At 47.5% G+C, this 26,439-nt stretch overlaps 7 protein-coding genes across 7 annotated transcripts; 2 read left to right on the top strand and 5 right to left on the bottom strand.

The window, feature by feature from the left end:
* Nucleotides 1–2,849: 2,849 nt before the first annotated feature.
* On the bottom strand, nt 2,850–4,757 carry PtA15_7A269 (uncharacterized protein; the record flags this gene model as incomplete). Its single annotated transcript, XM_053170858.1, has 9 exons — nt 2,850–2,927; nt 3,029–3,158; nt 3,252–3,538; nt 3,617–3,769; nt 3,851–4,178; nt 4,253–4,317; nt 4,417–4,461; nt 4,589–4,662; nt 4,754–4,757. The coding sequence occupies 9 exons, from the start codon at nt 4,755–4,757 to the stop codon at nt 2,850–2,852; spliced, it is 1,164 nt and encodes a 387-aa protein (XP_053022098.1).
* Nucleotides 4,758–5,099: 342 nt separating this feature from the next.
* PtA15_7A268 (uncharacterized protein) lies at nt 5,100–6,759 on the top strand (the record flags this gene model as incomplete). Its single annotated transcript, XM_053170857.1, has 7 exons — nt 5,100–5,291; nt 5,358–5,519; nt 5,662–5,714; nt 5,793–5,842; nt 5,919–6,126; nt 6,215–6,400; nt 6,507–6,759. The coding sequence occupies 7 exons, from the start codon at nt 5,100–5,102 to the stop codon at nt 6,757–6,759; spliced, it is 1,104 nt and encodes a 367-aa protein (XP_053022097.1).
* A 686-nt stretch (nt 6,760–7,445) lies between these two features.
* PtA15_7A267 (uncharacterized protein) lies at nt 7,446–8,680 on the bottom strand (the record flags this gene model as incomplete). The annotated part of the gene is made up of 5 exons (XM_053170856.1): nt 7,446–7,715; nt 7,816–7,988; nt 8,066–8,145; nt 8,222–8,335; nt 8,442–8,680. 5 exons carry the CDS (start codon nt 8,678–8,680, stop codon nt 7,446–7,448), a joined length of 876 nt encoding a protein of 291 aa, XP_053022096.1.
* A 5,375-nt stretch (nt 8,681–14,055) lies between these two features.
* Nucleotides 14,056–15,371, bottom strand: PtA15_7A266 (uncharacterized protein; the record flags this gene model as incomplete). The annotated part of the gene is made up of 4 exons (XM_053170855.1): nt 14,056–14,243; nt 14,324–14,933; nt 15,115–15,186; nt 15,264–15,371. 4 exons carry the CDS (start codon nt 15,369–15,371, stop codon nt 14,056–14,058), a joined length of 978 nt encoding a protein of 325 aa, XP_053022095.1.
* Nucleotides 15,372–15,738: 367 nt separating this feature from the next.
* On the top strand, nt 15,739–16,485 carry PtA15_7A265 (uncharacterized protein; the record flags this gene model as incomplete). Its single annotated transcript, XM_053170854.1, has 1 exon — nt 15,739–16,485. The coding sequence occupies one exon, from the start codon at nt 15,739–15,741 to the stop codon at nt 16,483–16,485; it is 747 nt and encodes a 248-aa protein (XP_053022094.1).
* Nucleotides 16,486–17,475: 990 nt separating this feature from the next.
* On the bottom strand, nt 17,476–23,087 carry PtA15_7A264 (uncharacterized protein; the record flags this gene model as incomplete). Its single annotated transcript, XM_053170853.1, has 12 exons — nt 17,476–18,281; nt 18,350–18,468; nt 18,564–18,847; nt 18,923–19,179; nt 19,261–19,552; nt 19,639–19,887; nt 19,968–20,369; nt 20,436–21,620; nt 21,686–21,830; nt 21,904–22,143; nt 22,291–22,710; nt 22,792–23,087. The coding sequence occupies 12 exons, from the start codon at nt 23,085–23,087 to the stop codon at nt 17,476–17,478; spliced, it is 4,695 nt and encodes a 1,564-aa protein (XP_053022093.1).
* A 1,070-nt stretch (nt 23,088–24,157) lies between these two features.
* PtA15_7A263 (uncharacterized protein) lies at nt 24,158–26,097 on the bottom strand (the record flags this gene model as incomplete). The annotated part of the gene is made up of 5 exons (XM_053170852.1): nt 24,158–24,868; nt 24,959–25,097; nt 25,163–25,298; nt 25,364–25,510; nt 26,070–26,097. 5 exons carry the CDS (start codon nt 26,095–26,097, stop codon nt 24,158–24,160), a joined length of 1,161 nt encoding a protein of 386 aa, XP_053022092.1.
* Nucleotides 26,098–26,439: the final 342 nt, after the last annotated feature.

Raw genomic sequence — 26,439 nt, 5'->3', positions numbered from 1 at the left:
TTTATCTCATAGGAAACACTGTTGCTCTTCACTTCTCTCTCTCTTTCTCTCTTCCTCTCTTCAAACATCAAAATATCTATAGGTTATCTCTTGTTAAGACCTTAAGAACCAGAGCAGAGAAGTAACCCTACTTCTGATTCCCACCACTGTTTCCTTGGTGTGAGTGGAGAATGTTGCACTCCTTCAGCACATTTGGAAGCCTAATTTTCCAGGTAGAGCTTGGCCCATATTAAATCATAACATAACAAATCTCTTTTCTCTCTCTCTACTGCTTGTATTCCTTTATCCCAAGAAATTCAATTGGTGTACCCCCAAATTCCTTGTGTCCTGCTGTCACATAAGAGACTCAGGCTCACAGTTAGACTGATGGGACAGAGGCTGGGATGTGTTGTGGTGTGGTGAAGGAGAATTCCAAGCTGGATGTAGAGAAGGTCACTTCAAAACCACTGCAGTTATCCGCTATCCACTGGCGGGTACCCACCAAGGCTGGCAGGTACCTGACAGTGTATGCAGATTTCTGAGATCCTGGGTAAAATCCAGCGGATACCTGGGTATATGGCTGGGTATTCAATCACCCTAGGGTATGTGAGCTGCAGCTGTGCAACACACAATCTCTGCACTGGCTTACCCTTGGCCCCAAAACCCTTGCTCCCCCTTCACATGACACAAGGGGTGCCTGGGAGGCTTTGTGAATCACAGTGCACACACCGTAAGCAGCTGGCAAAAAGCAGAGCTTGCTGTGCTGATGTTTTATTCCAGCGCAACTGTGCACTGCTATTCAAGATTCTCTGGACTCTGGAAGAGGCCCCCAGCACACCTTTCTGGAAAATAATTGTTATGTATACCCCGTCAATCACCGGAGTGTTGTTAATCAGAATCTAAAACACTAAATCCGCCACTTTGCCTGAGAATTCTGCAGCGTCATGTGGTGCATGGGCTCCAGGCAGCTTCAGACCAAATGGTCTTGCTATCTGTATGTACTAGCAGAGATAAGGACTGGTTATTATCCAGTTTTGAGTCTTGTTCACAATGGTATCCTCTATTATGTTTCTTATTAAATTAAATATTTTGTGTCTTGATCTTGTTTTGAGGGGCGGGTATCTGCAGATGCCCGCCAAGGCCAGCGGGTATCCATCCGCCTTTGGATGAGGATGTGGATGTGGATGTTGGGGATTGGCAAAAATATGTGGAAGGTATCCAAACACGTGCAGGTACCCAGATGTGAAGTGACAATCTCTAGCTGGATGTGTAAGAGCCATTGTAATTGGATCTTGGGACTTGGACAGAGTCTGACTACAGATTGAGGGATACAAGACACATCTAAGGAGATGTGGAGTATCCGGGATTCAATATGTATATGTATGATATCCAGTAATATCTGGAATTGAAAAAATATGACCCCATAGTAGGGTTAGATTATGAATATTTGGGGTGAATCCATAGGTATGCCTTTAACCTCCCCTAACCCAATACAATCTGATAGGATCTGGTATAGGTACTGTATAGGATTGGGGAACACTATACATGATTCCAAAATATAATGTATTTCATTGGGTACCTCAATACAATATTCTCCAAAACCAAGGGATTGGAGTGCTCCAGTCCAAAGATTGCCTGGTCTCTTCCTCTGAGCTATTTCCCAATAAAATTACATGGATTGTATTAGTTGCAGTGTTGGTGGAGGCCTAGTAGTTGTGGTTACCGATACCCAGCTCGTGTGAGTTTATCTGTAGATAATGGTGAAGAACACCTACATAGCAATTCTAGTAACATGATTTTACTATTTTGTATGACTTTCTGCGTAGTCATGGCCTGTGCTGAACCTTTGAGTGTCAATATCTCCTAAAATAACAGAGCTAGCCGGGTGGTTAAAGTGGGTGACTGGGGTTAAATTTGTATTTAAATTAGGGTGTAAGATGAGGGTTTAAAATTTTTGTTGCATGCAACATATGTTTTCAAAGAAAATCACATGACCCTAACCCAACCCAACCCAACTTGTAAATTTTTTGGGTTGGGTTTCATTTTTGAACTCTGTTTTAGTATTAGGCTGTTGAATTGAATGTATACCTAGCAAAAGTTGAGCTAGATTTTCTTTGACATTTGCTTTAGATTTTGACAGTGTGCCAGGTTGAGAACCATGTTAACACATCAATCTTCTTGTTTGGACATATGTCTACAATGAAACATTTTCTGCTTTTGGTTTCAAACAAGCAGTGTGGGGGGCAAGGAAAATTATTTAGGAATTCAATGGTATTTCTTTGTGTTCAAGCATCCATCACTCATTAGGGGGGTTCACAATAAAATTTTATTCAAGCATTCATCACTCTGCACACAACGCTGAAACCAATCCGATACATGTATTGGTATTTATTGATATTGGATCAGTTTTGTTTCCAATACATTGTATCTGTATTGGATCTGCAAACCAATACAATCCAGATGCATTGAGATACGTGGATTGGGTCCCCGATCCAATCCAATATTCAATAAATTGCTCGGGTGGGCCATTGGATTTTGTCCGAATGGCCCAGAAAAGAAAGAGAAAAAAATCAATACAATACCATCATATCGTATCTGTTTGTCAATACGATACATGGTATCAAATTCTTGTGTATTGAAAAAACAATATGATCCATGGTATTGCCAATACCTGTCTCGGATCGGATCAGTTTCAGCGTTGCTGCACATCATATCTGTTTTTGTCAGTGATGGGTCATTCAGTTCATTTCCATTGATTAAAATAAATATAACTATCAGTTATGGTCACAACAAAATAAAGAACAAAGATTTGATGGAAAGGCTTATGTATCCTTGAACAAATAAGAAGTCTGCAAACAATGCTTTCTCATTTATGATTTCTTCTTAGTGGTAGAAGAATTAGATTTGGCTTTTTTGCCTTTTGTTGTGCTTTTTTTGTCATCATCGCCCTAGACAAAAACAACAACATCCCAATGTGAATCGCTTGTATTCAGCAAGAGAAGAAGGCTGCTTCGAAAGGGAGTCTTCGACAAAAAAAAAGGTTATTCACCTTGCGTTTCTTGGTCGAAGACTGGTCAGCCTGGGGTGCCATTGGCTTGAAAAATCCGTCTAGTCGGCCTTGCTGTTTCTGAGTCATCGCTAGCGTGAGTTTAGCCGCTCCTTTTTTGATGCGTTCCTCACTAAGCAGACCAAGGCAAGAAGATGAGTAATCTCAGCCCTGTACTGAATTGGAGCTATTTTTTTTCTTCTCCTTCTTCCCCCAATCACTCAACTCGAATCCCTTCTCCTTGACCAAAAACTCCACCAGTCCGTCAACGTCGGGCTTCTTCCACTCTAGTTTAAGCTCCGAGGCGGGCGTCACTTCGGGTTTCTGAAACAGCGCTCGGGCTTCTTCCCAGGGCCAATCCTCAGGCGGCGGATTCTTGCTCGACTCCCGTAGATGCTCGACCACTTTCTCTAACGAACCGTGTTCCATCATCAATTTGTGGGCAGTTTTGGCCGCAACTCCTTTCAATGGATCTACGTAATCACAGCCACATAACACGCAAAATTCGATAAACTACCACCCATGTCAATCAATCAGTAATTTCGAAAGAAAAAAAAGGAAGAAAGATAGACGCGACGGAAGATGAAGCACCTGTTCCATTGTCAGCTTCAGTCCCGATAAGACCTTGTCCAGATGCACTGTGAGGATCGGCATCTTCCGGGCCTCAGAGAACGTTAGATGTCTGAGAAGAACAGGCGTTCCGAATGTCAAGGTGTCCATGTCCTCCGAGCCAGCGCCATAAACCTGCAAAGCAGCAAGTGAGAAAAAGGTTACACAGTTTCCACCTTGAACCAGGCGTGGATTTGGGATGATCAAGGGACCAACCAAGCCGCCCCGACAGAGCTCCGCACATTGGGCCTCAGCCTCACTGGGCGCAACGACCCAAGGAATCCCCATCAATGTCAGCAGTCTCCGGCATTCCTCGTTGTGTTCGCGAGTAACTTTGACCGTCCGACGAGACAGCTTGTCGATCTCCTCCATCGTCCCGGTCTCCTTGGCCTCTTCTCCCTCCTCCTTCGCTTCTTGACGCCGCTCGAATCGCTTGCTTAGCACTCCCGCCTTCATCGCTGGGGGTTTGCCGTCAAACACATAGGCCGGCTTGATCCCGTTGTCAACCATTCGTATTGTTCGGTAGAATAGACCCATTAAATGCCTGTGGTTATGAATAATTCAAAAAAAAAAGCTCAGATAATCTTGGATTTCATGGACTGCCAAAGCTGAACGGACGATGTCGTTTCCCCTGCCTCATTCATTAATTGTTGTCCGTCCTGTTGCCGGACGGCTATGAGAAACTGGAAGAAAGGAGGCAGGATAAGTAAATTAATCGGTGCTGATCGTTGGGGAGGGTGGCTCCCAAGATACTAATACACGAAAGCGGGAAACACTCTGACTTGATAGATAGACATGCTAGCATCAATGGCGACCTTCCTTCCAAACTACGACCATTTTGACACGGAAAGAGAGAAAAATTCTTGGATTAGTTTGGTCTTGCTCCATCGGGTGGAGGTTTGTGATGAGAGGCCGATCGGCTGAAGAAGGACAAGACAAGGATACGTGACTTACGAGGGTTTTAATTTCTGATTGAGTGATAGCCTGTGGAGCGACATCGTTAATCAAAGCAGTTAAACCCTTAATACCTGTGTCCCAAAACAAAAATGTTAGTTAAAAGAGTAGGGAGCAAGCAGACAATTTATTGCCCTTTGGAAGAACGAGAGCATGATTGCTTACCCATTTTTTATAAGTTTTTAGTACGTTTTCCAGCGACCTTCGATAATTTAGATGCCTGTCTCTCGTCGCGTCTCGGCTCTGGAACGTAGTAGTTGAGGTGTTCAACGAGGAATGACGCGCCCGCCCATGAAGCGGACGCAGAGGAGCTCGCTACGGGCCCGAGGCCCGACCGGAGTACATGTACTGCTCGTTGGGCCTGAGCCACCGCCGTGGGCGCGCTCATCGTAGCCGGAATGAGCCGGCCGGGTGAGCCATGGCCAAGCCATCCGACCCGATTAACACCCAATGGGGAAGCCAACGCTTCCGGCATGGCACGTCGGCTGGGTTGGCCCGCCCGCTGACTCGGATGCAGGTCAACGGGGGGTCCGACTGTTCCCGGGCCGTGGTGCCCGCCCGCACCAACCCCACAGATTTGAGCGGTGGTGTATGCAGCTACACGTGGACGCAGGGGACACACCAGCAGACCTTCAGCTCAGTCTCCACCCAACAAGAACCACTTGGGCACTCAGGAGAAGAAAGCAACCTTTCCTTGAGAATGGTAAGTGTTTCCGTTTTCCGACCGTCAGCCCAATATTTATCTTGTCGGTCTTACCTCCGATTATAGGCTACTACAACCACCGGTGGAACCAGGGACTCCAACTTGCCTCCGGCTAGCTTGCCTCGGGACCAGCAGCGTCAACTGGACCAACATGGCGGGGCGATCAGTGGTTCCCAATCCACCGACATTGGCTATCTCAAGAAACTCGTCTCGGAGTTGTCGTTGAAGGTCCGTCCACATCATCCTCCAAAATTAACCCACCATCTTTCTTCCGAACGAGACCTCCGCTCACCAGTCATGCATGACCTTTCTGTTGTGGTGCTCCGATCGATTGATCGCTCGATCTGTGGATTGCTTGGTACCTGCGCAGATTGAAAACTTGGAAAAGCAAGCTAGTTCGGCTATCTCGGAAACCATCAAGCCGTGGGTTTTTCTTTCTTTGGAAACTTTACGCCCACAGGGAATAGAAAGATAACAATGCCTGTTTTAAACAAAATCTAGATCACCAGCCGATCAGCTTCGACTTGTTTTAATGGGACCACCTGGCTCTGGTGAGTGTATATTTTTCCGCTTAGCAAATCAAAGCATGTAACAAATAGTGACCCAACACGTATACGGGAAACATAGGTAAAGGGACCCAAGCCCCTAGGATCAAGGACAAGTACTGCGTATGTCATTTGGCCACTGGCGATATGCTACGTGATCAGGTATCCAAGGGAACTGCCCTCGGCAAAGAGGCCAAGAAAATCATGGATGGTGGGGGCTTGGTCAGCGATGAAATCATGGTCAACATGATCAAAGACCAACTCGAGAGCAACAAAGATTGTGCCAAAGGGTAAGCAGCTTGGCATATACCTGCTCTGCAAGAGGACATCGGGTGAACAGAAGGCTAAGACCACTGATATACTTTTTTACGAAAATAGCTTCATCTTGGACGGCTTCCCTCGAACGATTGCGCAAGCCGAAAAGTTGGACGAGATGTTGGCGAACAAGAAGCAAAACCTCGACCTGGCAGCCGAGCTAGTGATCGATGATAACCTCCTAGTTAGCCGAATCACTGGCCGTCTTATCCATCCAGCCAGTGGTCGGTCTTACCACCGAGAGTTTGCGTAAGTCTTTTGACTCCTTCAAAATCCCCCCTCAGATTCGTTGTTCGATCATCCCTGCGCCGATGATCATTTGACTCACCAATCCACTCCATCCCACCCCAAACAGTCCGCCAAAATCTCCCATGAAGGATGACATCACTGGGGAACCCTTGATCGCCCGATCGGATGACAACGCAGACACCTTGCGAAAACGTCTTCTGGGATACCACAAGCAGACCGATCTCGTCGCCCAATACTACAAGAAGCGCGGGATCTGGGTCGGCGTAGATGCTGCCCAGAGCCAAACTACCGTTTGGAATAGTCTCTTGGCCGCCTTCAAGAAATGCCACGAGCAACAAAAACAAGAAGCCCGAAAATAATCGCACATCTTGTGCTTATCTATCTAGAAATCTGGCATGCTTTTACATAATGAATACTACAGCGACGATTGAAAGCTAAATAATAATATTTCGATCAATCCGTTCTTCATGACGATCATTTTTGTTTCTCTCTCACCCTCCCTCTTCCTCTATTGATGAGCATGGCTGATGATGACGATGGCACATGGTCTACAAAAATACAATAAAAAAGTAAATATACCTTCAAGCCAACTCGATTTGGAGCGCCTACTGCTGTCAAGTATATCTGCGCAAGATGATCAAAATCATCAGGTCTTGGTGGGGTATTCATATCCCAACGAACCCAGCTGCAGCATATCCTATTTTTAAAACATTCCCAGATGTCTCAGTGGCTGCTTAAAGCTGGTATTATTTGGCTAGTCTGGTCTCACGATTGCTGCCAAGTTCTGCCTTCGGATTCAGCTGCTATTCAGTTTTCCTCTGTCTATTTATGGATGTACATCCTACACTCAATTATAAGATATTACCAATCAGAATGCCACAGGAAATGATCAGCTGAGGGGAAGCTTGAAAAACAAAAAATCCAGCCAAGCCAGGACCGAAAAAGAGAGTTTGAAAAACATTACAAAGAAACAAAAGTCCACGAACAATTTCCCTCGAATTTATAAATAAAGGACAGTAATTAAAACACTAAGGACAGAGAATGGTCAAGATTCCTTGGGGACGATTGATTGACCCTTGACTTTGAGTAAGCCGACGAGCTCCTTTTGGACGCCCAATCTCTGCCTCAACTCTCCCAGATTATTGACCGATCTGAGATCATTAACGACGTCCCTGGTCTTGCTGAAGTAGACCTCCTTCAAGAGGTTCCTCATCTTCAACTCCATCTCTTCGATCAATCTCCCGATATTTGGGAGATGCGTCGGCGAGAGTGTCGATGATGTGGATGGTGTCACTAGCGGATACGTTTGCTCGGACTATCATACCAAAATCAAGACCAAAATAATTCTTTGTCAGAGGAGAGTCAAACTTTTTTGTTGTTGTTGTTTAGAAAGTGAATGTTTTCTGTTACTCAACTTGGCGAGTCATACTACCAGCCAAACTGATCTTGCCAAGTATTGGGTGAGATTGAACAAGATGCAGCATGACAGTCGATGTCAGTTTGTAATGAGCATTCCGTCCACGCTCGGTGGTTTCAAAGACATGGATAGAATCCCAAGTTCCACTGAGGTTGTCGCTTGGTTGGATAGCTGATTGAAACATAGAGACGTGGTGAGCGCATCAGAACTTAATTATATATTCTAATAAGTGAGCATCAGTCGCGTACTCTTCTTCAGTAATACTACCCCTGCAAAATCCTCATCGAGATCCCACAGATAAACCGAAGAAACTCCTCCCTCGTAATACCTGAAAAATCCTTGTCGTCAGCTTGAAGATAGGTATTGCAAATCTGATCGTGAGAATGGTCAAATGAATAACACACATTTCTCGGTAGACATCAAACCCATCATTGAGGAGTATCTCTAATTTCCTTAGCTTTGGTCCAGGGGAGGTTCCATCTGCCAAAGGTGGATCGTATTCGTTGGACCAAGGGCTCCTGATTAGTGGGAAGCATTGGAAGTAGGTTAGAAAACAAAACAAAAAGCCAACATCGAAGGAAAACATATTATATAGGAAGAACCGTTGGATGAAGATGGGCGGACCGGTATGAATCTTGGTCTCTGTTATAGTCGCAATTCAAGAACTCTCTACCGGAGGAAGGGTCGACCTGGATTTTGAGTGGGAGATCGATCGAGGTGAGCAAGTCGTCGGTGTACTCGGGCAGGACGAACAAGAGGCTCTGCAAGTTGCTGTCGATCTTTTCCGGGGGCAACCGACGCATGAGATCGAGGAGGAGGTCGAGCTCGGATGTGTCGGAGGCTTGGGCAAGTATCTGGTCCATGGCTGCTTGACTTTCTTGTTGGTTGCTGATGAGGATGTTGATGTCAGTGAGGTCACTTGGTCTTGACAAGGCCTACTGGGCCGCCCGACTCAGAGCATCTCCAGCCGAGCCGCGATCGGGCGTTCGGGGGTTGCCTCCCAGCCGCAATATTGAGCACACACCTCCATCCGCTTGACTTCATACCCGCAAAGATGGAAGTATCAACACATGCACCAACTCCTACTCCCAGCTCATCAAGCAAGAAAAAAAAACTGCATCAATTGAATCAACGAGACTCCTCTCAATAACCGCGTCTGTTCCAGTTATTGAAAGGAGTAAATACTCCTCTTGATGAGTGATGACTGGTTCTCTCCAGTCAAGGATTAAACACTCCCATTGATGACTGGTTCCATTCTGTTCATTTAGAAGAGTTTAATATAATAACATGGGTTTTGATTAATCAACTCCCTACTTTTCGACTCATGACTCCCAAGTCCCAAACGGCATGTACATTGGGAGGATGGCTTCTCAACGTTGCACCCGGTTGTGTAGACAAAAAATTGACCCGGGAGCATTTTGGGAGTTGGAATGTGAATTTATAAACATTTTTTGGGAATTGGAAATTTAATTTTTGCAAAAATGTCAAAAATTAGAAAAAAAATTATAACTCCTCACTGCTGTGCCCAAGCCCCACCAAAATTTTACCGAGGGCAGAAACCTCTCTCAAGAGCACATGCTGAACTTCATTTCATTATCTCACCCCAGGAATGGGGTGTGCTACTGTGCACCCATTTTGTCAGGTGTCCTACTAAGGAACACCACCAAAACCTTAGCCACGGTGCCCCAAAGGGTCCCAAAATTTTACAGCGGGCAGAATAAGCTCTGAAAGCAAGATGGTGAGATTCATGGCATTATTAAACCTCAGGAAAGGGGTGTGCTACTGTGTGCCCATTTTGGCAGGTGTCATACTAAGGAACACCACCAAACCCTTAGCCAAAGTGACCCAAAGGGTCCCAAATTTCACAGCACACAGAATATCACAGTTTCCTCATATAGTCAGTTGCTAGGCACCAACAGAAACTATTTACAAGGTGGTGGGGGCTTTTGGTTACATCTTCTACTAAGAAAGAGTGCCATATCTCTTGCATGGTGTGGTATGATGTTATATTAGTATTTAATTGCCTACATTTTTTCCATTAAATAGTTTTGCACACATCCAACTTTATTAAAACCACAATATTCTGAAAAAAAAACAAGGGTTCCCCCTGAAATAGAGAAAAATCACCCAAAAATGAGAGAGTTTGCCCCATAAGACAACAAAGTACAAAAAAAATTGAAAGGGTTTTCCCACTAAATAAATACAAGAAAAGTTGATGTGACCTCTATTAAAGTACATTGAAAATTAAAATTAAAATCTCAACCAGAAACCTAGCCCCCTAACCCCAGCATAGGTGCTGCACTCAGGCTCACACTCTAGCAGCAATGACTGAAGGGATGTGAGTAAATAACTGGATAGTATCAAAGTGTATTATACTATCATTCTTGAAGTTGGGCCCTAAAAGAATACCAATGACTAAGAGTGTTTTATTTCTTATTAGACTTAATACAATGTAGTTTAAGATAGAAATAACACAGTCTGTCAAGTGTTTGGGGGTATTTACCTAAGAGAAGGCAATGGGCCGCTCTCTACTGAAGAGAGATAGAAAAACTGGAGAGTAATGAAACTGGTTTCGATAGAGCTAGTCTGTGCAAAAGCGTGGCACATTAGTTCTCTTTTCTTCAACAGCTCTGTTGTAAGGTTCTCTTACGCTCTTTGAGCCTTTTTAGCCCTTAGGGTCCTTTTGCTTTAGCGTTGGTGAAACAGTGTAGGAGGAGTGTGGCATTATCTGTGTCATGATTGCACTCCATGTTAGCCTATAGTTTCTCCTCTTGGTTTGGATACAGATACTTACCAATGGAGTTTCCTTCACTTTGTGGGGAATTGGTAGTGCTGATCTTTTTTGGGTTGACTTTGTCTACCGGAGGGTTTGGATAGAGCGTTAGCTCATATCTTATCACGTGAAAGCTTAAACATCATCTACACACCTTTGGTGATAGCTGATATCCTAGTTTTCAGTGACTTGGGGCCGGGATTTTCCGCAAGCCTGATTTTGCTGATCGTTGGAGCCAAGTCTGCATACATCAAGTTATGAGTCAGTTTTTTGACTCTGCAGAACCAGATTTGGACTGCGGAACTGGTTTGCTTTGCTTACCAGTTGCCGCAGCTGTTGGGGATCCCAGCCGCTTTCCCAATTTATGGGTCTGCGGCCTTTCACCTAGACTTGAAGTCTCACAGGCCCAACAGGACAACATTTCTCAACTTCTGAATGGATCTGCACCTGTTGTTGACATCAAGCAGCCACAGCAGGGTGGAAATAAAAATGGGAGTAGAGATGGCCCTGGCAAACCTGTTGCAGGTACCCTCTGTGATGCTAAAAACCTGGTTGCGGACCCAAAGTGTCCGTACAGGTTTGCAGAGGTTGCAGGCTGCGGATTCCGCAAGGCTGTCGCGGCGCAGCACAGTGCGGAATGTGTCCACAAGGCGGAGCGCGGGGCTATGTTCACGGCACGGCGGCGGCGGCGGCGGAGCTGGACTTGACTTAAGCAGGCCTGGGCGGACTGGATAGTAGGGGGTTTCAAAGTTGGCCAGATGCTACTTGCATGCACTTTTGAAAGCGGGTGTTCAAGTTCATTCTTGAACACTGAGTTGCAAAAGTGCATGCAAGCCACACTGTACTACACTCCCTAAGCCTGCTTGAATGTTTTTTTGAAATTTGGTGTTCAATAAAAGCCTTGAACACCAACTTGCAAAAGTGCATGCAAGTCGTACATGGCCAACTTTGAATCCCCCTAGTATAGGCTGTGACTGGGGGAAGCCGTGGCAGCCAAAGCAGACTACGTCAGCGGGCATAGCTGGGGCGGAGGCAGCGTGTAGGTCCTGGCATTGAAGGCTAGACAGGGGTGAGGAAGCAAAGGCAAGAGGAGTCCGACGGTGGGCAATGACGTGTGGCAATGTTGACAGAAGACCCGTGTGAGAGCGGAATGAGCGGATGACGTGTGTGCTTGTGGGAGCAGGGCTTGGCGGATGGCGGGCGGAGGAGGATGGTTTCTTTCTCATGATTTTGTTTTTCCTTTTGTATGAAGGAGGGTGTGGGGAGTTTTATCCCCATTCATCCATCATCTCATGTTTGTTTTTCTTTACGGATTCTAGACTTCTTGTTACTCTGGTTACTCTGGTACGGACTCTTTACGGTGGAGATGTTATACTTGCAGAGTTTATATTTTGTGTACTTTATGGTGGATTTCACAGTGTTTATTGCGGATTTTCTGTGTGTTTTGTGGTTATGTATACATTAACTTACTGGCTCTTTGATCATTGCACCCCTACACGTACTTGCAGAGCGGAACGGAGTTTTCCAGATCACCCAACTTTACCCGGGAAACATCTTGGAGCAGCGGAGATCCTGAAATTTCTACGCAGTGACCTCTTTTTTTCACCACACCGCCAATGGGTGTGGATGCCAGAGATTCTGGGAAAAAGCCGGCGGGTACCCGTGTAATTCAATCCGCACCCACCCACCTCTTTGAACAAAAGGCCTGATCCCTTCCGGTTGCCAAGGTTTTACAGCCTTGGCAGCTAGAAAAACCCACCTGGCTTCCAAGGACACACAACCTCATTGACCATGGCAGGATGGATTCCTTCCGGTCGCTGGGACTGCAGCTTGGCGGCCAGAAGGAAAAAATCCTCCTGGTTGCAGAGCCTGAGGTCAAAAAACCTCAGCGACCAGGAGGAGAATATTCTGGTCACAAAGGTTATAAAATCTTGGCTACCAAGAGAAAATTATCCTGGTTGCAGAGGTTAAATAACCTCAACGCACAACCAGCAGGTAGCCTCCTGATTGCAGAGGTTTGACCAGAAGGCAACCTCCTGGTTGCCAAATTAACCTTGGCGCCCAGAAGACAACCTCCTTGTTGCTGAAGTTGGCTTGGCAAATAGAAGGGTTGAACCTCCTGGGGGCCGGAGTTACCTTGGTGACCAGAGGGAAACCTCCTGGTGGCTGAAGTTCACTCAGCAACCAGAAGGAAACCTCCTGGTGGCCAAGATTCACTTGGCAACCAGAAGGAAACCTTGCAGAGGTCCTATTGCAATCAGAAGGGCTTCCTTCTGGTCGCCAAGGTCCCAAAAGGGGTCCCTTCCGGTCGCCAAAGTGAGTTTCAAGGGGCAGGTATCCGCGGGTATCCGCGCAGGCCAACGGGTATGGACAGTGACCGGACCGCTAGGGGAGGTCACCAAGGTCCAAGAACGCAAGCTGTGGAGCCAGGCTAGACTGGGGGGGAATCAGGGGAGGTTTGACTTGAGTTGAAGGGACCAAGCTCAGTTGTTGGGGAGTTTCCAGTCACCTAAAGTACCAGCCCCCTCCCACCCCCTATCCTGAGTTTCCCCATCATTGCGTCACCTCATCCTTACTGCTCCTCAAATCACAGCTTCCCCCATCTCCGTCTCCTGCGGGTTTTCCTCCCCAGCACCGCACCTTTTTCAGACCACCCGCCGGCCCTCATGTTTGGGGGAAAAAGATTGTGTGGTTTTCCAGGGGGACTAGCAGGCACCTGCCGTGTGGTGTAGCGCTAGCCCCTATCTTCTCAGCTGCCATGATGGCAGTGCCTATTTCTCTCTGCCCCAGGAGGAGAAATACTCACCCGCCACTGGGCCTCAGGCACAGGGTTTCCACCCATGGTCTGAGGCTTTGCAAGGTGTCATAGTTACCTACACGGTTTCTAGGTGAGGCTCTCCGCCAAGACCCAAACACCGGCCCTAGTGAAAACCTACAGTAAAGGTAGGGACCACAAGGACCTACGGATAAGACCTAGCTAATGCAGCATGAAACAGCTAGGGATTATCCAGAAACGTGTGCTAAGAGAAATAGCAGAGACGGCTTGGACCCACCAACAAGTGCAGATGCAGATGGGGATGTCTGGATTCAGTCAAAACAGGCTGTGGGTACCCAGGTGCAACAGAGCCATCTCTAAATGGGAGATCCAAACTAAAAACAACGAGAAACAAGAAACAAGCAGGAAATGTGAGGAAAGAAACATGGGCAGCACTAGAAGAAAAAGCCAAGCAAGTGCCACCAGTTGACATGCAACATACTCCTGTGTAAATTCCATTCTAGCTCTGCTCAAGCAAGCATCAGTTTTTTTGCACTGCATTGAAGCTTGGCCAAAGGCAACCTATGACAAAGGTTTAAGTTCCATAACAGATTCCTTAGAGTTCTTGCATTTCAACTGGTGGCACTTGCTTGACTTTTTCTTGTAGTGCGGGGGATGATAGAGTTCAAGCAGGAGATGATTATTTTTTTTCAATCATGTCGAGTCAAGTTAACGACTCGCTGGAAGCCAGCCAACTGTTTCTTGGACTTGAGTTCTTGGAGTGCAAAGACAGACTCGACTTCGTTCCAGGAAGACCAAGTAGAGTTATGTTTGATGGGAGTGAGCGCGTAGTTGATTTCGAGAGCGGTCAGAGGGCCACCATAAGCCGATGAAATACCTAGCATACCACCATGGGAGACAATGAGTACATACACTACAAAGTGGTGTGTAGAGAGGGGGGGAGGAAGGATGGTATACCTGTATCTATCAATAAAATCTTGCCCCCACACCTGCTAGTGATCCCTTTGAATTGAGGAGTATGGCCCATGACCATCCTTCTAACGTGGAGGCGTTCAGTAGCCTTCTCGATCTGCCTACAGATGATGGCTTCGTCATCCTCGAGTGCGTAGGAGCGTTCCCAAAGCGGGCCATGTTCGGCGTAAAGTTGCGCTTCTTCGGCAGGAGTGTGAGGGGGCAGATGGTGGTAGGGAATCTGGCCGTCGAGGGCGCGATGGAGGAGGGACTGGCCGATCCGGTTGATCTCCGAGACGCCCACGGCCGCATACTCGGGTGTGATCCCGCCGTGGACGAAGACGGTAGCGGCGTCGAGGAACGGGTCCAGCGCGCGCTCCTCCGCCGGCTCGAAGCTCTCGGTGAACCGCCGAGTCGTCGATGTCTCGGATGAGACCATTGGTAAATCTCCAAAGCCGAGAGGATACGGTACCCTCGCCGTTACCGAGTAGTTCGCTATCCAGCTCTTCCCGATCCATCCCTGCGTAGACATCACCTTTCGTCGGCTCTCAGCACTTCCAAATGTCTCGATATCTTCCTTCGTCACATATCTCCAATCTCCTAGCGCGTTCATGTACTGTCATCCGCCCCGATCATCAGTCAATTGTACTCATATAAAAATCAATCTCCAGAAAAAAAACGATGGGTGAATCATGATTACAGTCGGGTATCCAAGGTGAGTTTTATTCTTGTGGGGAGGGGAGGTAGTGGGTTCGGAGTGATATTGACGGCTCTTGCGAACGATCGGGTCAACTAACTTCATGATTCCCCAGTAGGCTCACTACTGCTCCACCAGCGAGTTGGGCTTCCGTCCGTAATGCATCCATCCACTGCAGAAGGAAGAAGCAGGGCAAGTGAGCATTGAGAAGATGTTTATTTCTTATTAGAGGGTAGAATACGTGCTCACTTTATACAACAGGATTGTATCCTTGCCTCTGTCGACGATGTCCCCCGTCTGGACTAACACTGATGCGCCGCCGATCCATTGGTTCCTCAAGTCGACCAGACCAGCCATCCTAAGCACACGGGTGGCATGCTCCAAATCTCCGTGCAGATCGCCTACGGCTACGACCCGGCTGGAGAACTTCTTGGATGATGATGATGATGATGATGATGAGGGCGCCCGGTCTTGGCTCTGATGGTTCCCCGACCGACTGGTCTTCTTCGGTGCTGCGCTCCTGCTTGAGTCTCGATGGAAATATTTGTAGGTCAGCACCAGGCAGAGTACGAGTAGGAGCAGCCTCTTCTGACGATATAAGATGGCCAACATCGTAGAAACCAAGAGAGGCCGGAGTGAAGAGCCTTGAGTTGTATTGTGTGATTCTTGGTGGCCCCGTGTATGGGGTTATGGAGGTCCCTGGTCTTGGCGCATCTGTAATCCCATGCTTGCTGCCTCGGATTCCGCGCGGCGACCTGGCTGCAGTGCATGGATATTTGCGACGAGCCGAATTAATCGACAACAAGGGAACACGGCAGCACAGTCAACAATGGACTTCCGGGGATCCAGCCGGAAGCCGTTCGAGGAAGTTTTCGTCCGATTGGACGGCCTACCAGTCTATGCAAGTTCCCTGGCCCTTCAGGCGTTCATCGCGTCTATCCGGGCCGATCAGACGCTACTGTTCCCGGAGGCGAGCTTGGTCGCCCTAGTCCGACTCCCCTCAGCGACACATGCGATCATACGGCTCACCCGTCCCGCCGAGCTCGCCGAGGAGCGCTGGTTTCCGGAGCTCATTGAGGCCTGTCGCCGGCTCAAGAAAGCCCGACTCTCGATGGGTAGAGGGCCCCCAGACTCGTCAGCTCCGATCGAGCCCGTCTTACTCTGTGCTCCCTCGCCCGCCCCAACTACCCCGCCGTCCATCGCCGCCCAGCAACTCCCTTTGAGTACCCCTGACCACTACCATCCCCTGGTCCCCAAGCTTGAATCCTCCACCAAAATCCGTCACCCGAGGAAACGCAGCCGCATACTTCCACCCGTGCCCGTTCCGTCACGCTCTGATAAAATCGCTCACGCTACTCGCGACCTCGCCAAAGCTAAGCAAAGCGAAAGTGACTGCATAGCCGCAAAGAAACTTATCCAGGAGCGCTCCAATCGAATCTCACCTTTTCAACGATTCCGCAACAACTTATGAAGAGCTTCGGCATTTCTTTCTCTAGCACTTGCCAGCCAACGTTAGGCAATGTTGACCAATTTTTAGATTGTATTATGAGAGCCCAAAGAAAAAAGGGATTGACACCGGTGTTCCTCCCAAGAAACGTACTCCGTTAGTTCTATGTAGATATCCTCTCCAACAATCCTGGAGCGAACCCCCCTTTCTTCTTCTAGATATGATCTGCCATATTTGTCTTGTATCTCTAGATCGTAGTTTAACCTAACTTAACACAAGTCCCCCACATTGGAGGGCCCTGGTACAGCCTGGGTCTCCTAAGGAGAGTCCCTTCGGGACGCGGGTGTCCCCCCCTCCGTTCAAGAGGCTCAGTTAGGCTAGTAGTTTAACCTGGCCGTCTGTTTACCGAAGTAACACTAATCATTTATCGATCAAGTAAACCGTAAGCAGACTCTAGATGAACTGTCCAAGAAGTTCAGTTTGCACGTGGGTACTTTGTCGAGGAAGTATTGCGCACTTAGCTCTGTGTCAAGAATCTGGCCTTAGTTTGCACCCATCTCATGTCCCTTTGATGTATTATCCTGATGACAAAAGATGAAGGATACATCATTCTTGATATTAACGATACATATAACGAAACCTGTTTTTAAAAGACAAAAGAATAATGGTCGGCAGTAAGGATTGATTTAGTCTACTTTAAATGTTTCATTGGTCAATGCAAAACATAATAACTTGACAAGCTTTTCATTGAATTAATGTGATATAATAGAGATGAAAAGAATTATTCAACATGTATATGGTAGAGCAGTGATCACACATCTAGGCACAGAGAGAAAGAATAATATAAGGCCTAAATATTTATAGCTATATAGGAAGAAGTCCTGTGATTCTAATGGGATAATGTGAGAGAGCAAGAGCAACTTCGAGGTGACAGAAGGAAGAGCAGAAGCTCGTACTGGTATGCACATCAGTCCGAAATCCTCCGAGGAAGAGGAGAAAGAGGAGAAATGCCATCTATTTTTGAAGTTGGCGACGGGATTGACGTTTGACGGCAGCAAGACTCATTTCTGATCCGGAAGGGCTGGAATTGGGAGGGCGGGGAGTAGAATCACGCGGGGTGGAGTTGCGAGGCTGGTGGTCGGAAGCAGGAAGACGATCGAGGGGCGAGGAGGGCCTGAAGCTTCTCCCGGATGGGAGTGATTCGAGGGGGGCGCGGGAGGAGGAGGAGAGGGGAAGACTGGGCTCGTGAGAGGAGTGGACGCCTTGGTTGCGGGACTTCCTGCGCTCTTGGTCGGGCATCTTCTCGATCACCACCGCGGAGAGACGCATGCGTTTGTGGGAGGACCCGCCGGGCGTCGAGCCAGACTCGCTGGGCTGGGGTCGATGCTCCGAGAGCAGTCTTTTCCGCTTCGAGATCATCGGAATCACCACCGACACCACCGACGATTCCCGGCGGTTGCGCGAGACCGCCGAGCTAGGCACACGGGACGACACAGGCGAGCGAGACCGCAGCCGTCTGGGCCGTTCCGCTGATTTCTCAGCCCTTCCTTTCCCCCGCGTTATTTGCGGGGCTCGTTCGTCACTCGATTCCGAACTCTCCTCTCGCGCCTTCGCCTTGAGTTTCTTCGGCCGAGGCCGAGGCTGAGACTTCCGTTTCGTCTTGCCAGTCACTGCTTTTGGCGGACCCATCTCGGCTTCATCTCCATCATCATTAACAGCTAACTGACGGCGACTGGTTCCGTTTACAGCGCCATCTTCCCCAGCCGGGTCTATATTAGCACTCCGTTTCTCTAACGCAAGCCTTGCCGCACGCTTAATATCTGAAGAAAAAAAAGTTTGGCTGTCACTAAGAGTGCGGAAGATGACATAGCATCGAAAAAAGCCTTACTTGGATCTTTGGCCATCGCGGATATTAACCGTTTCATGTAAAGTTGATAAGGATCCCAGGACTTGGACGTTGGTATCGAAAGTTCACGTTCTTCGATCAGACGCTCAGTTTCGGCTTTTCTGAAACCCCAAAAAGACGATCAGCTTTAAATTTCTGTGCTAGTCGAAAATCTAATTTGTTCCAAGTGAAACAACGTGAAGAAGAGGGAGCGCACATTTGGAGACATGAGCGACCGTCGATGCCGATCAGCAGGAGTGCCAGGCCCCTAAACATGGCCCCTAGTTTATTCATCAGTGGCGGTTCGGGTTCGGGGTCAGTGGCTTTACCGATGAGCCATTGGATGCAATCGAGATGTAACTTGGCAGCGGATGAGGAATCGAATCGGGCTTTGTAGCTCATCCGGGGACCTCGGAGGATAAGAACCGACTGCAATAATCGGCAAAGGCGAATGAACTGCTCCTCTGTGTAGTCATCACTCCCAAGATATAATTCAAACGACTAAAGATATAAAACTTGTGACATTATTATGTTTGTTTATACACATGTGGACGCAAATAGGAGGTTATGACGTACCACTTTGAACACATCAGTTAAGCATGTTATCACCACACCAATCTGGTCTGGTGTATTCGAAACGCTGTCATTGAGGGCAGCTACGAGCAGCTCGACGGAGATATCGAAGATTTTAGTAAACCGAGTGAAATGCTGAATGATCACTACCGAATGCTGAAAATGTATCAATCCACATCGAATCGATTTCGCGAAGGTAGTGATCAACAGATCAAACTCTTCTATCCGGTGAAGTTCCTCGACACTGAGCACTTTCAATTCTTTTTGGAGAAGATGGTGAAAACAGGGAGTCAGAGGTGTTTTTTTTTACCGGAGGTCCTGAATATGGCAAAATGCTCAACTGGTGGGATCAGCTAGCGATGCAAGTTTAGGCTTGAGAGGCGGATTTGTCTTCGATTTTTTGCTATTCCTTGATGTGCCAGCATCATCCCTATCCACATGATTCTCCCCATCGTCGTTATATTCTTCGATCTGATTTTTTTCATCCTTTTTCTCATCTATGAAGTTTTGAATCTCGAGCTCGATGAAGCTAGCACATTTCGCCTGGGTCTCGTCGGTACATCTCAACCGCAGATCTTCTGGGATTAGAGTGCCTTGACAGAGTAAATAGGTGTTCAAGAGATGAATAAATGCCTAGGAGGAACCCCCGTCAGCCATGGATCCCAAGAGTTCCCTGGAGCGAGGAATACGTCCCCGATATATTTGGTTACTGAACTTACAGCTCGCTTGATTGACCGATTGACGCGGCTATTTGGAGAGATAGCGTATTCAGCCAAGAGATTGACCAAGTTATCCCGGGCCATAACCCCGTACTCCAGTTTAGCCGACAGGGCTGAAGTTCCTCCAGCCTCGGGCCCTGGCGGTGGATCAGCACCGATGGATGTTTCGTTTGCGAGCGTCAATCGATATATAGATGCGCTCGTCCAAGTAAAGTTTAATTGAAGGATTTCCATCGCAACCTCGACCAGCTGGAAAGAACAGATAAACCATCAATCAGGTCGCTCGCTGAAAGTGGGACTGTCTATTTCGATCAGGATGTCGTTCTTACCTTAACTTCGGTCGGATGTGCTAGATGAGCCCGTTTGGCAAGAGCATTAATCAATTCATAAGGACTGGTCGAACCTGTTGTATCCGAGTCGGTACTTTTAATGCTTGATGACATATCGCTCTGGCGAAAGAGACGAGCAATCTTCGTGAGCAGGAGGGTGAGAGAAACAATTTCATCCTCCCTCAATTGATCTTTCTCGATGTCTGATCGATTAGCCGTTAGATCCTTAAGACTTGATAGCAAAGCTCCATGGAGCTTGACAATCTTAGCTTGGCTGACATGCTCCAGAGACTTGGATTCGCTCAGCACATGTGCAATCGTAGAAGAAATCACTTGGATGGTACCAAGATGCTGTTGTTTGAGATACTGTTTGATCATCGTGTCCCATAGCTTTTCAAATGCCTGCGGTCGGGAAAGAGGATATCAACTGTCTAACCGGGGTTCAGCGAGAACAATCATAGCACTTACAGATACCATCCTCAAATCCAGATAAATGTTCAGGGACATCAGCTTGGGAATCCGGAAGACTTCGGCCAGCTTCACTGGATCAGTCATGAATTTCGACCAAAGCTTCGGCAACAAGCTGATCATCACTCGAGTCAGCTCAGCCTTGTTTTCCGGTTCATCCTCGGTGGACTCTTGCAGGCGACGAGAAACGGTTGCCTCATCCTCCGTTGGTTCCCCTTCTTCGTCTGTTGCTTCAGGGTGCAAACGCTTCTTCTTCCTTTTCCTCATCTTCATAGTTTCTGCTGCCGTCAGGGTTGAACCGAACTTTCTAAGAGAGGCCACGAATACTTCGACCAATATGTTTTCCTCTGCTTCACTCAATTGACAGGCATCGTCAATCACTCCAAGATTTGTATCTGGGTCTTGTTGAGATCCTTCATCAGCCGAGTCGTCATTGTCGGTGTTGGCCAAGGAGACACTACTACGGCCAGGTTGAACAGGTTTGGACGATGCCTGGGGGCGATTGGTTGACGTGGTGTGATCCAAGAGGAGGTACTGACAGAGAGCCTGCCAGTCATGTAGGACTTCCACTCGTGGCCAAAGATCCTCAATAGCGAAATCGATTCTTCCCTTTTCCAAATCGTTCTGGTACAGCGAGCCGGAGTGCTGACCAGCGATTTGAGGGTCATCTTCATCATGGTCAAATTCGTCTTCCGAGCTGCTCGATTGGCCGTCACCCCCTGCGGCGGTGTCTGATTTCGATTCTCGTTCCAACTTGATCAACAGATGGGCTAGACACTTAAATGCTATTTGTGTTTCCAATTCAGCAGCACGCGATTTCTGTTTGGGGTTTCTGCTCTTACTCGGTGATTGAGTGACGGCATCGAGGCGCGTCTTTCGAGCCTCAAAGGCTTCTTCGAACATATTAGCGAAGAACGCGCTAGCAGCTTTTCGGACCCTGGAATCTTCATGATAGATCAGCCGTCCAAGTTGCTTCCTTTGCCTTGAATCTAACAGTCCATGCCGATCGATCTGAGTCACGATATTGATAGACAGGCATCGTGTAGTGAAGTCGCTCTCTCCCGTTGCCATCTCTATCAGTCTCGGCCTGAAACGCGAAGTGAAATGCTGCATGACCCCGATGTTCTCTTCCTTGGAATAAAGGGTACATAGAGCTCTCAAGGCTTCGTTCCGGGCATCCTTGTGCTAACAGGCTCAAAGGGAAAAGGAGTAAGCTGGGTATTCTGGGTTTCATTCGGTGGCCAACTTACACTGTCAGTTAAAACCCATCCAATGTATCGTAGGTAGTTGCCCTCGAGGAAATAGTCCGGTACCATGGCCATCCACTGCCCGAGGGCTTGGATACAATCTACCCGGATGTTCGGATCTGCGTCGCGATATCGGTGAACAAAAACCCTGGGTGACGAAAAAGAGAGAGAAAAAATCAATCAATAACCTTGTAGTTTCGAGAGTGATAAACTAAACGAACCCATCAAAAAACTCGCTGATAAAATTTTCAAGCGCGGTTTTTTCTTGAAGCACGTGCTTTTTCCGTTTCTGCCATTCGGCTAGTTGCTCGAGTTTAGATGAACCGGCATGTTTTTTCGCAGCTTCGACTTCGACTTTTCTACTCAGGCTAGTCAATTCCTTCCTGGCACTAACTAGTATTTCGCACATTGGACTAACGAAGCCGAACAAACTGATTACAGTAGAAGTGTGTCTGAAGGATCTGAGGGTCGAAGAGCTCATCGAGACCAAATAGGCTTGAACCAGAGGGATGAAATGATCATCATACAGGATCGAATTTGACTGGGCTAGTAGAAGCAGTTGGTGGCTCAAACTGACCAGATTTTTGCGGAAGTTCTTAGAAACTGACTTTCCGGACTTGACGATGAGAGGATAAGCTTGGCTTGGGACTTTCTTGAAATTTTCTTGGATAGTATCGAGAGTCTCAGTGACTGCATCGATATCCAATGCTTTGTGCTTGTCAATACTGCAGTTGCATCCGCAACACCGTAGGATAAAGTTGATCAACTGAGAGATAGCCTGGCCCTTCGCGTCTTCATCATCTTCTCCCGAGCCTTGATAAACTTCGATCCAATCTTCGAGGGTCGGTTGGATGGCAGAAGCACCCATGCGGATCGTATTGAAGAGGTCATTATCTTGGTTGATTTCATATTCTGCTTGAGGCATCGCAGCGCGTCCTGGATTATCCTGATTGGTTTCATTGCCGTCTTGTTCAACTTGAGCATTTTGTTTCGGATCTTTCGAAGTGCTTGGCCGTGGTTTCGTGGCTCTGGGTGATTTGGGGGCTGTTCGTCCAGCGCCTCCGCCTCTGCCTCTGCCTCTGCCTCTGCCTCTGCCTCTGCCTGCTGACTTTGCGGTAGATTTTGGGGTGAAGTCTTGGTCCTCGTTAGACGAAGCGGAATGATGATCGCTCAGGCCACTTTCTTCATTATGATTAGGATGGTCGTGATCGGATGTCGATTCGTTGTGATCTGATGAATCCGCATCGATCGACGTCCTCCGGCCTGACTTCTTCTTCCTCTTCTCGACCTTCTCTTTGATCGCAGGGGGGAGTGCTTTGGGAGCATTAAGTTTTTCTTTTGATGCTGGTTGGGCTGATGAGGTGGGCTTCCTCCGCGTCGAGACTCTCTTCTTGGTGCTACTCATCGTGAAAAGAATGGGTGTTTCCTGGTGGCTGCTCCACAATGGGATCACCCGCGACCCAAATTTGGCAGCTCGCGCCTCGCCGCGGGGGTTCCCCCGGACAGTCAGTCTCCGAGTCCAAGCCCCGAATCAGACCCACTTTGTTCAAGTTTTCAACGCTTGTTCAGGAATCAAAATCCATCCAATTATGTAAATACTTCATGACTGGAGTAAAGATGATTCATACTTACTCTTGTCGTGTTTTGAAAAGAAAACGCCGCAATGATTTTCATTGATGACAAATTCCTCCGAGCTAAACAGCACGATACTGACCAACATCCACAGCAAGGGAGACAGATTGAAATCAGATAGCCATGAAAAACCTGATTGACAATATTTGAATCCTAGATAGGCATCTAAATATTAGGGGGTTTCAAAGTAGACCCGCGCGTACATGCAGGTCACTTTGCATAACCCGGTTTTGCGGGGAGACTGCAAGTCGACGTTCAACATTTGAGTTGAACGCCGGCTTGCCTTGCCTTGCAAGTGGCATGCGTGGGTCTACTTTGAACCCCGCTATTATCACACGTACTTGTAACACTCGATATCAAAAAAACTACGATGCTCCGGTAAGCTTTATTCTTTTCTGCGTATAATCCAAGGAAGCATACTGATTTTGTTGTGACCTGGTTCAGTCTTCTCGTCTGCGGCTCTCTGCTGCGGAGTAGACATCTCGCTGGAGGCACATGATCATCATCATTACCATCATCATAACCGCATCATCAGTGTTTCCGGAGCCCAACTCTCCACATAAATGGATAAATATTTCACTTCTTGAACGACTTCCTTTCCCCGGCACACATAAGTTTCCGGCATGATATACTGATTTTAAAATTCAGCCAGTGCAAACAGATTATCCTTCTGCGGACGTCACAACTATCACCGTAAATAAATAGAAACATAAAGCTAGTTTAGCAACAAAAAACGTTTGTTTTCATATGAAATTTATATACAACTGTTTGCAATCTAAGGGGACTTAGCCAACACAGTGGGTGGTCCGCACTAGACAAAACGATCGAAGCGATACATCAAGCTCACATTCTATCCCTGGCCCACACGTCATGGGCAGGGCCAGCTACGATTGACATGGAATCTAGGTGCACCATAGGTGGGAGGACAGGTTTTGGAAGTGCGCGTGTCTTTCCATTCCTGGAGTTGAGTTGCTCGATCGTAGGGACGGATACTTGGCCGGTGTGGTGCATTCGAACGTCCCAGTCGAACTTGCGATCGTAAGTGAAGCTCCGTCGGATAAAGAGATCGCGGAAGATTCCACGTAGGAGGCCATAATCCGGCTTGTCCATGAATCTGAGCGAGTTGGCGTAGCTGACCAAGAACTCGAACTCTGAAGGGAGACCGTGGCAGAGAGCTTCGACCGCCGTAGACTGCTTAACTCCTAAAATTTTCTTGTATCGTTTCTCCTTCGTCTCGGCCGTCACTCCTTGCCACGGTAAACTGCCTCGCATGAAGTAGATCAGCATGTAGCTCAGAGACACTAAATCATCCCGACGAGATTGTTCGATTCCTTGATGAGTGCGCATGGACGCGTAACGCGCCGTACCCGTCAACGTCAAATTTTCCGCGTAGGGGATATGATCCAGTGACGATGCATCCCGATATCTCTTGGAAAGCCCGAAGTCGATGATAAAGAATTGATTCGCGCGTCTCCCAAGCCCAAGCAAAAAGTTCTCCGGCTTGATATCACGATGAAGGAAGCCGCGCGAGTGGATTTGCTCCAGACGGCAAAGCTTACAACGTTCAAGTCAAATTAACAAAAAACAAAAAAAGTTATCTACGCATTGCCACTTCAAAGACGTGAAACTGCAGAAAATACTCACAAGCTGTTCGGCGATAAGTAAAACAGTCTTCAAGCTGAAACTACGATTGCAATAGTTGAACAAGTCCTCCAGACTTGGTCCGAGCATGTCCAAGACCAAGGCACTATATCCATGTTGGACCCCAAACCACCTCAAAGTGCTTAACAGAAGAATTTCAATAATCAGCCTCAGATTCTACCATGACAAAAAAGAGAGACCGCTTACGGGACACCGACCATGCCGGTCACATGCCTGTAGACATGCGCTTCTTGTGGAAGGACGGGGTGCCCAGCGGTGACACTTTCAAGCTTGATGGCGACCTCTTCACCCGTCTGGATATTATGTCCGAGGTAGATTTCACCTGAAAGAGTCCACAATTATTGGTCAGTACACTCGTTTACATAGATTCATTCAACATTCACTTACCAAATGATCCGTTTCCGATTCTCTTGGAGAGACGATATTTACTGGTGTTTCCAAACGTCAATGCCATTTTTTCTCCAGAAGAGGATATGTTCGTTGGTTCCCGGCGTCTGGTGTTGTGTGCGAGTTTCTTAAATGAGAAGGAAAGTCCTACCCGGGCAAGAAGGGAGAAAGAATCAGTCGCAACATCCTACATAGGTTCAATGTTGACCCAAGAGACAAATCTCCACAAGAAAATGACAGCCAATTGGGGGAGAGATCGTTTAACGATCGGTCGGCGTTACATGTAGCCGGTCACACCACGTACAACTAAGCAGCTAAAGCTCTGGTCGGAAAAGCACTGAGCGGCTATAGAATCAGAATCTCTCGACGAACAAAGGAGAAGACGAGCTGCATGGTAGTGTGAAAAAGCAGTCCGATATAGCTTCACAGATAGCAACACAAGCAAAAGATCCAAGACAAAATCGATGATCACCTGGAAGGGATATAGAGGCAATGTCCAATCAATCACCTATGAGAGGCTTTCGGCCTTTGATCAAGTCAATAAGCAAGAGCGTAATCCAGTACAACTTGATTCTGAGTGTACAGGAATCCTAATGAAAGCGATGAGTAGCGAACAGAGCAAGACTTGGGAGGAGGGCTGAAGGATAAAATTGGCGATGGTTATAGATATTTATTTAGCCAAGAGAGAAAGAGAGAGTCGCCTGACTGTTGCGGTACCACACATCCCCTTTCATCGCCTCCTTGGATGAATGTCCATCAACAAATCACGATTTTTTTGTTGCCGTCTGTTGCCGTATGTGTATGTACGATGAAGGGCCTGGCTCAGTCTAGCCAAGAATCGGCGGTGGTGTTCGCTGGGCTTTAGGGCAGGGTCAGCAGCTGAGGCGCAAAGGAAGACGATTTTCCAACCCAAACTCTCCGTCTTGATTAGTTTGGCCAGATATGTATGGGCCTCAGTTATTCAATCTTACTAAGACAAAGGGCAACTGCCTGCTGTATGTAAAACCTTGCTGAACGTAGTCTACATTTGCGATTTGAATAATAATGTAAGTCCTTCAGGGGCTTCTTGTTTTGTT

This window comes from Puccinia triticina, chromosome 7A (assembly GCF_026914185.1).
Source record: "Puccinia triticina chromosome 7A, complete sequence".
NCBI lineage: Eukaryota > Fungi > Basidiomycota > Pucciniomycetes > Pucciniales > Pucciniaceae > Puccinia > Puccinia triticina.
This window is presented reverse-complemented; position numbering and strand designations above follow the sequence as displayed.